The sequence below is a fragment of the Nicotiana sylvestris genome, chromosome 7 (assembly GCF_000393655.2).
Source record: "Nicotiana sylvestris chromosome 7, ASM39365v2, whole genome shotgun sequence".
Lineage (NCBI taxonomy): Eukaryota > Viridiplantae > Streptophyta > Magnoliopsida > Solanales > Solanaceae > Nicotiana > Nicotiana sylvestris.
This window is the reverse complement of record NC_091063.1, coordinates 170,429,117-170,438,709: the sequence shown is the minus strand read 5'-3', so window position 1 is coordinate 170,438,709 and position 9,593 is coordinate 170,429,117. Positions and strand designations below refer to the sequence as shown.

Below are 9,593 nucleotides of genomic sequence, written 5' to 3'. Positions count from 1 at the left end.
AGTATTTAATTAGTCAAAGTTATCAAACTTTAATGTTCCAAAAAATTTATTACATTAATCTTAAATAGCAAGGACAGAGAAAATGATATATACCCAACATTTTGGAGATTGATTTACTCTTATTTTAATTTCCTTAAATATTGATATTCAAAATTATATGCAGATATGAATTCACATCGGGTGAGTTCATTAAGAAAAGTTAAAACTTCTCAATTAAATATATTTTTATTTTCGAGTTTAAATTTAAAATCTTTAATTAAGAATAAAGTCAATGAATTAATTTAAGAATAATGGAGATCAAAGTTTTGGACTACCAAAGTGAACTAAAGAAAACAAAGCCTTGAGATGATAACTTAAAAGAAAGGAAGCATTTGAGATAAATTTGATAATAAAGGTAAATTCTGAGGTTATAATAGCAAATGAAGTAGAAAGCAAACTGTAGCCCCGATCTAAATTAGCTCCATTTTAAGCCGCCTACCTCCGCCCGGAGCTTCAGGCTGTGCGCTTCTCCGGCGACCGTTGGATTCCCTCCGCTGAATTTCCGTCCAGATATAACACCGGCGATCTGAATTCACTGTGAGTCAGTTCCTTCATTTCCATTTGCAGTTTTGTTAGGGCAAACAAATAGCTGAAGTTTTTTGGTGATAGATTGTATAATTCATAAATTGTGAATTCACATTTGTGTGAACTGATAAACTGATCTTCAATATTGAGCTCGTTTTCATTTTTAACTCGAACGGAAATATGTATGAATTTAGCAATTGCTGTTCAATTTCTGCAATTTTGCACAATAGTGTTTTCCATTGAATGAGAGGATGTGTGAGCATTTCTCCATGAGTCGGGATCGCCATTTCATTAGTGTATTCGGAGTACTTTTTCTGAGCTCATTTTTGTGAGGATAAATATACTATTGATAAAGTTTGAAGTATATAAATTTAGCTAAATTTATCTGAGCCACATTTTTTTTGCCCTTGAGTTTAAGGCTGGTGTGAGCCTTTTTTTGGATGTATTGTATTCTAATAGGAATGACCATTTTCAGGAGTATCTTTGCTAGAATCTAAGAGAAATTCAATATGGCGGCTTCCGAAGAGAACAGTGCACTTTTCCCCATCTTTGTCTTGACTTTAATGGCGCTGCCATTAGTTCCTTACACTATAGTCATTTTATTTGGTGCTTTCAAGAAAAAGGCTGCCAAAATCAACTGCCAGTGTTCGGTATGCGTTCGATCGGGGAAGTATCATAAATCCATATTCAAGCGGGCAAGTTTCTGTATAGTCTTGTTTCTGGGATTTAATATTGAAGTTAAATTCTGCAATCGGGATTTATTTTTATCATTTCTTCTGATTTTCAGATTTCAAACTTCTCAACATATAGTAATCTAACCCTAGTACTGCTGTGGGTTGTCATGGCTGTTCTTGTTTATTACATCAAGCATATCAGCACTGAGGTAAATGCTGTTTAATCTGATTCTTATTCTTAAACTTGATAGGATATCTCTGTAGCTAATGCAAGCATGTGGTCACCTTTTTCCCAAGAACTCCTTAACTTGAAAAAATGGTAGCATTTGGTAGTTATAGTAGCAGAAGACGTGATATGTTTTTTTGTTCTATATGTGCAAATTTATCAGCTTGGTTTAGGTGTTCTTGCGCTTTTAAGCTATCTCTAGACAGGATTTAATTTGGTTTTTGTTTTATAAGATAGTGTTGATTGTTCTTGAATGTAGTGCTGTCTTCAATAGTATGGAATTTGTGCTCTTAAAATGTAATGGTTTTGTCCCCATTGGTCGCATTTGTTAAGTCTTCTAATTCACATGGCATATGTTTTATTTACACAAGCAATGGGGTATTCTTATACTGATGTCAAGTTCTCATAGCTAATTTTTTTCTTTGGTTAAGTTCAACTTCTCCTGGTCACAAGGAAGCATTATTATTAATACCATCTTTATTAACCTTCGCACCGTCCTCTACGATTTCCCTTTTATCGTGGTTTGTTTTCTTATGCATTTAAAAAAAACAATGGATGGTGCTTGCGCTTAGTTTAAACATTTTATTCTGCAGGTCCAAATATTCGAGCCATTCAGTATTCTTGGACTGGAACATGGAGCTTCGGACTCTGAAATAAAGAAGGCATATCGAAGACTTTCCATTCAGTATCATCCTGATAAAAATCCAGATCCAGGTTGAACCCAGAGCTAGCACTGTGTGTTCGCGTCTAGTTATTACTGTGACAGAGCTATATTGGCAGCCACTTGGCCATGACTATTTGTCTCTTCTATTGCAGAGGCACATTCATACTTTGTTGAATACATCTCAAAGGCTTATCAGGCTCTGACAGATCCAATATCTCGGGAAAATTTTGAAAAATATGGCCATCCAGATGGACGACAGGTAATTCACTTCTATCATGTCCTTGTGGATGCGGAGGATAGGAGGACATGTAAATGTCAACATTGAATTGTCTTTTTTTTTTGGGTCCGAGACATGCTCATGATCATTTCATTTGGGAGGAATGTACTCATTTCTAATGAATTTTTTTTCTTTTTGTTTTTTCCTGTAGGGGCTTCAAATGGGCATTGCCCTCCCTCAGTTCCTTTTAAACATCGATGGAGCATCTGAAGGAATGTTATTGCTAGGAATTGTTGGAGTCTGTATAATTCTGCCCTTGACAATTTCTGTTATATACTTGTCTAGGTCGTCAAAGTATACTGGGAATTATGTCATGCACTCGACATTAGCCGCATATTACCACTTAATGAAGCCTTCTTTAGCTCCAAGGTATGTGAGAGTAGTAGTGTATTTGGCTTTCTTCTTAAGAATACGTATGTTAAATTTTGTGATTGTTTCATAGTATTGAAAAATCAAAATTGGTAGCTGAAATGTTGTTGAATCTTATATAGTTGCATTTCCATGTTTTGGTTACTAGTTTATCTTCTTGAACCAAATAGTTTTCTCTCCCCTTCCACTGTGCAATGTTCTTCGCTTTCACAGATGTTGCTTTTATATACTCCATTCTGTCTCTTGCAATGTTGCTTCAATGATGCAGCAAGGTCATGGATGTTTTCATTAAGGCTTCTGAATTCATGGATATTCCTGTTCGTCGGACTGATGAAGAACCTCTGCAGAGACTATTTGTCTTGGTTAGAAGTGAGCTAAATCTGGATCTTAAGAATATTCGGCAAGAACAGGCTAAGTTTTGGAAGCAGCACCCTGCATTAGTAAAGGTTAAATGCTTGCTTTCTTCTTCGTTTTCCAAGCTCAAAAAGCCTTGTCAGAGCTGTCCTTTTTTTCCTTAAAAAGAGAATCTAGCTATATGTACTCCTCTGCTTGCAGACTGAACTGTTGCTTCAAGCCCAATTGACACGTGAGACGGCAGCTTTATCTCCAACTTTACAGCGTGATTTCAGACGTGTGCTTGAACTCGCACCTCGGCTTCTGGAAGAATTGATGAAGGTATCTCCATTCTTTCTATTTCTACTCATAGTACTACTTTAGTGCTGCTTTTCTTTTTGATAATGATAGTGCTGGTGCTGTTTTTAATTTACTGTAGTTCTTGTCACAAGTTGGAACATTTCTGAGGGAGTTTCATTGTAACTTGCATGGTATAGGTGGTAATTATCATTAGGAAATGAAATATTTTTACTAATAAATTCGGATGTATATATAGGAGGATGAGCTGTTTTAACCATTCTGTTATTATCTTCAGGATGGCTATTGGTTAGTGTTCATGGTACTGCTGACTGATCCCACCCAAAAAAGGGTTATTTGTAGTAGCTAGTAAGCAAAGAGACTGACATATACATAGTCATAGACATAAAGACTTCAACAACAACAAACCAGTATATTTCCACAAGTGGGGTCTGGGATAGACATAAAGACTCAAAAAAATTGGAAATTAGAGGACAACGTGAATTATAAATTATACATGATACTTTATTTAGTGGATACAAGTTTCACATATCCATAATCAAGAAAAAGGTGTCATAAGAAATGTTAAGTGAATGTTCCTTATTGCCGAAGGAATTCTAAACACATATTCCAAAATCCTTTAGTGTAAAAAGCATCCGAATAACGCCATATAATGGAGTTAATTCACTTTTTCAACATTATATAATGGACTTGTTCTCAAATAATTGGACTTAAGCCATTTCAAACTTGGTAATGTCTACACTGGTATTTAGGATCAGTTTAATTCACTTCAGTATTACTCTAGTCACTATGTGAAGTAACCATAAAAAGTCAACAAATATCTGAAGCATAATTAAATAGAAAATAAAAAACACATATACTAAAAAATGGGAGAGAGAAAACTAAGGACGGGAAGGAGAATAATGTACTAGTATGTCAAAAAGTAGGACATCCAAAAATTGTGAAGATATGGCAACGATTAGTGTCTAGAAAATGAAGCTGAAATGAAGTAACACCCAAGTTATGTCCCGTAAATAATTTAAACAGCGGATTGCTGTTGGAAGTGTTCAGAGACCTCCAAATTGATTGTTTGTCCTTGAGCTGTGCATGGGAGAGAGGATGGGCAATGGCGTTATATTACAAAGGGATAAGATTGTTTAGCTTTTAATTCATCTTGTGCTCTGTTCTTTTCACCTTATCAAGTCCATATGTTTGTTTCATTGCCTAACATAATATGAGAGTTGCTATGGTAACGCAAGGAGTTTGTCTTGTTGCATGCAGATGGCTATTATTCCACGCCCTCCTGTGGGGCATGGATGGCTAAGACCTGCAATAGGAGTGGTGGAACTGTCTCAGAGTGTTGTTCAGGTTAGGTTTTCCAGAAAGCCAGTACTCTTCTGAAAGATCGTCGCTAGTTTTTACATCCGTTGTTTGGAGCCGTGCTTATCCCGCTTTATAACGTATCTCTTATCATTTTCTTCTCCGTTTCCCCTTTTCCAGCACAACGTCAGAAAAGCAACTTATTCTCGTGATTATTATTGAATATCATCTTGTGTACCTTAACTTCTAGCATTTTGACTTTCATCATTGCCGTCTGTTCTACATTTATATCTGAAAGTTAAAGTATTTGCATCATATTATCTGAAGATATAATCATGTATACATCATTGATACGAGCATCACTGCTTATTCTTGTTTTGCTAAATATTGTTAAGATTCATGTATTAAGATGAATGTTTTGGCAACCTTCATTTCCCCCCCACAGTTTTGATGAATTTTATGCATAAGTTTGGACTATCAGCAGTTATTTTTTAGGAATTGGTATCCATTTCCTTCCATATTTGAAGGGTTTAGGACCTAGAAGGTCCATTATTCTACTGAAATTCATTTACCCACATTGTAGGCACAATTGGTTTTCTTTCCTACTCTCATTTCTGATGCATTTTGCTGTTAATGATTCAGGCGGTACCTCTCAGCGCAAGGAAAGCAGCAGGTGGATCCAGTGAAGGGTATGCACCGTTTTTGCAGCTGCCACACTTTAGTGAGGCTGTTGTCAAAAAGATTGCTAGAAAGGTTGCAATTACTGCTTTTCATCTCTTCTCAAACTTGCTAAACACATCTGCTTCTTGCTAATGTTGGAGGAGGAGGTTGTTAATTATCTGTGTTGGTGCTTATAATAAGTTATCACAACGTGCTTTTGTGTCTCCGATTGGTTCCTCGGTGGAGTTGGGGCAAGTTTGTGCCTTACTTATCTGGTTTTGTATCTTAGTTTTATTTAATATTTATACTAAGGAAATTGTCCCTAGAATTTATACTTGATCACCAAAAAAAAAAAAGACGAGAAAGTGTCTCTATAAAGCTTTTTTTATCACATTTTGTGGTCTTGGTATCAGCGGGCCGTGCTATCCTTGCAATCCCAGCTCAAAATGAGGTGTTGAGTTGAGACAAGCCAAGTTCTGTAAACATTAAAAAGAAAAAAGCGCCAGCCTTTGAGTGTACAGGGATGTTCTAACTTGATTTTCATTATGTAGGATTGTCCGCAGTAACTGCTTATCTGCTTATCTAAACTCATCTCTACTGGTATGTATAGTGATACAATGTTTGTAAGGTAGTACTCTTGATTAAAAAAAAGGTAAGGTAGTACTTTGGTTTATTTACAAATTTTAATCTGGGATAAATATAGCTCTCCTCAATAACATTTTTTTGATGAAGTAAGATAATATCATTGAAAGGGCATCAGGAAGATGCCAAATTACAAGAACAGAAATTATGTTAGCTCCCGTACAAAAGACAAAATACATTGTAAGCTCCAGTACAAGAGTACCTATGCTAGAACCAGGGAGCTAACAAAATCCAAAAAAGTGTCAACCCTATTAACAGGGGAAAGAAAGTTCCAACTGAACAAACTAACTAAACTTCTAACTTTTAGGGAATGTGCTGGAGTTGATATTCCATCAAAACATCTGCCATTTCTTTCCTTCCAAAGTCCAAATAATCCAAAATATGACTGCTGGGATCGTTCTCCATATTCTTTTGATGGTTTTGTCAACTCTCCAAAATCTCCAGCTTATATAGGCTTCCTTGATGGTGTGAGGCATGATCCAAGTTATACCAAAAATGGATAGGAAGAAGTTCCTAATATCAGCAGTGACTGGGCAATGAAGAAACAGATGGTTAACACTTTCTGATCTCTGTTGGCATATATAACATCTGTTGACTAGAGTAATGCTCCTTCTGCTAAGATTGTCCTGTGCTAAGACAGCATCATTGAGGGCAGTCCATTTGAGGCATGCTACTTTGAGTGGCATTCTGGTCCTCCAGACATGTTTCCAGGGCCAATCCTCTAGTATTCCATTCTGTGAGCAGATAAGGTTGTAGCCTTCTTTGACTGTGTACTTCCCTTCTTTTGAATTCCCCCAGATGATTCTGTCTGGTTGTTGATCTTCCGTGATGAAATCTTCCCCCAGATGATTCTTTCACAGGACTTCCCTGTGAAAGAATGCTGTAAGTCATTGATTTCCCAATCATGAAGATTTCTTCTAAACACTGGATTCCAAATGTTCTCTCTGTTTTGAGCAATATTTGAGTCCTGATTGCAGGCTATTAGGTATAGACCTGGGTATGAATCCTTTAGTGCTGTATTAACAAGCCATACGTCTTTCCAGAATTTCACATGAACACCATTACCAACTTTGAATGATGTATTCTGAAAGAAATCATTTTGAAAGCTGCTGATGTGTTTCCATAAACCCATCAATAATGACTCTTACTCAATAATGACTGAAATGTTAATTTGATTTATGCAATTAGTTATATGGTGGTTACTTTCATGAATTACTCGATGTCATGAAAGACGTTTTGCTTGGTTTTTGTGATCTAGTGGTGTTTCATTAATTTTGAGTTTACGTCTAAGTTTTAAACATGTTACAAATTTACACCTTTTAATAGTTAATGTTTGACACTTGCTTTGAGTGTGTCACAGTGGCTACCTGTACAGTGCATTCTTTCACAGGGAAGTCTAGTGACATCTCTATTCAGTTTCTTCTTCTTTTTATTTCCTTGTGCAAAATCTGAAAATTGGTGTGAACTTGATTCACATTTATGAGAAAATGAAAATCATAATTTTATAAGGTCGTCTTGAATATTACTTGGGCCATTTTCCTTTGATGGTGTTTCTCTCGTATTCATAAGGATATTGTTGACTGTCCTAATTAAAGGAGTCAATATGTACATTGATTGTGCCACTTTCAGGCTAAATTAAGCCTGAAGTCTTAATTTTCCATGTTTTTCCTGTTCATACTGAAGCATCTTCTTTTGCTACCTGTGATGTAATGATGTTGCAGCCCATTTCCTTTTTTTTTTTTTTTTTTGCTTTCTGTGGCACATTTAGTTGATGAAGTATTAGGATGGGCTTTGACAAGTGAGCCTTTTGTTTTGTATATCCTTAACCCTTTCCTCTATGTACAGAAAGTTCGTACATTTCAAGACTTCCGTGATATGACACCAGATGAACGCGAAGATCTGCTGACTCAAGTTGCTGGGTTCTCAAACTCTGAATCCCATGATGTGGAGATGGTTCTTAAAATGATGCCTTCAGTGACAATTGATATCACATGTGAGACAGAAGGTGAGGAGGGACTTCAAGGGGGTGACATCGTTACCATGCATGCTTGGGTCACTCTCAACCGTGGTAATGGCTTGATCCGTGCCCTTCCACATTGTCCTTACTTTCCTTTTGACAAAGAAGAGAATTTCTGGTTGCTGCTTGCGGACTCCTTTTCAAATGATGTGTGGCTCTCCCAGAAGGTTAGTTTCATGGATGAATCTACAGCAATCATTGCTGTATCAAAAACGATTCAGGAGTCAAAGGAAGGGTCTGGTGCAAGTGCAAGGGAAATAAATGTTGCTGTTAAAGAAGCAATTGAGAAAGTGAAAAATGGTTCGAGGCTGGTAATGGGGAAGTTCCAAGCTCCAGCTGAGGGAAACTACAACTTGAGTTCTTTTTGCTTATGTGACTCTTGGATTGGTTGTGATGCAAAGTCGAATATAAAGTTAAAGGTAATGAAGCGCAGCAGAGCTGGGACCAGAGGCGGTCTCACAGCAGATGAGACTCCTGCCATGGAGGATGGAATTGAGGAGGACGAGGAAGAAGAAGAAGACGATTATGATGATTATGAAAGTGAATACAGCGAAGATGAAGAAGATACAAAGGAAACAAAGAGTAAAGGAGCGGTGGCCAATGGCTCGACCCACAATAAGGGCAGTGGTTCAAGCTCCGATGAATCTGGTTCAGAGGCCGATTAAGTCTCTTTCTTGGCTACTAGTTGTTTGTTCTCCTATTTCCCCTGTATGTTCCAAAGTTTTCGGGGAAGAGAAATAGAAACCTGTGAGAAGACATCCTCTCGTTCCTTTTGTTTGGGAAGCCGGGTGGGGGAGCGGCAGGTAAGAAGATAATTCAATATTTTTTTCCCCTGTTATATGACTATATCTCAGGCAAATTACTCTGGGCTTTATCTTTTTATAGTGGTATACTTAGAACCGTTAGTGTTGTAACTTGACATGAATAAAACATTTATAGGTCACTCTTTACAGCTTGAATAGTTAGTCCTTTTTTGGCCAACTAGACGGTTCTTGTCGTTTTATTGTTGATACATGAAATTAGCCCTGATGGTGAGATCCCCTTGCCTCCATCCGATCCAGTTCCCCCATTGTCAAGAATGTTTCAAAGAAAAGTTTATGAAGCCTGGTCTCCTTTGAGCTGGCTTGGCTCTGGTGGATGTTCACGTTTGTTTTCCTTGTAGCTCAAAATTTTTATCCCCGCCAGAAATAGAATTGCCATCAGAGTTTTCCTGCGCCTTTATGTGTCATTTGAAGAAATTCTACCACCTCAATCGCGTTAAAGTTGAGATATATGTTTCTCTCTAACTACTAAATTTCCTGGAATTCATACATTAGATTTGTTAGCACTGAGGCTGCAGTATAGCGGTGTGTATTTCTGGTGAAACAATCACTGTGGCTTTCGGTTCAATATCTCAGAAAGGAAAGAACATTTTAGCAGTAGTTTTATATCTTGAAAATTTGGTTGATATGGCTACACCAAATAAACTAACTGCAGGTCTGTTTATGCGCTGTTATTTAAGAACTTGGAATTTGATGAAATCCTGGGCCTTCCTATGAGATATTTTCTTT

The 9,593-nt window shown here is 37.0% G+C and overlaps 1 protein-coding gene across 1 annotated transcript; it reads left to right on the top strand.

The window, feature by feature from the left end:
* The first annotated feature begins 361 nt into the window (after nucleotides 1–361).
* Nucleotides 362–9,024, top strand: LOC104215545 (dnaJ protein ERDJ2-like). Its single transcript, XM_009765368.2, has 11 exons — nucleotides 362–576; nucleotides 1,040–1,259; nucleotides 1,352–1,447; nucleotides 2,058–2,178; nucleotides 2,281–2,387; nucleotides 2,557–2,774; nucleotides 3,043–3,220; nucleotides 3,330–3,449; nucleotides 4,686–4,772; nucleotides 5,367–5,477; nucleotides 7,872–9,024. The coding sequence occupies exons 2-11, from the start codon at nucleotides 1,074–1,076 to the stop codon at nucleotides 8,706–8,708; spliced, it is 2,061 nt and encodes a 686-aa protein (XP_009763670.1). The 5' UTR covers nucleotides 362–576; nucleotides 1,040–1,073; the 3' UTR covers nucleotides 8,709–9,024.
* The last annotated feature ends 569 nt before the right edge of the window (nucleotides 9,025–9,593 follow it).

Bases quoted from the DNA above. Each gene is read 5' to 3' on its own strand.
- LOC104215545 (XM_009765368.2), top strand. From the start codon at position 1,074: ATGGCGGCTTCCGAAGAGAACAGTGCACTTTTCCCCATCTTTGTCTTG. The intron at 2,388-2,556 runs GTAATTCACTTC...TTTTTCCTGTAG, and splicing joins GCCATCCAGATGGACGACAG to GGGCTTCAAATGGGCATTGC. The intron at 2,775-3,042 runs GTATGTGAGAGT...TCAATGATGCAG, and splicing joins AAGCCTTCTTTAGCTCCAAG to CAAGGTCATGGATGTTTTCA.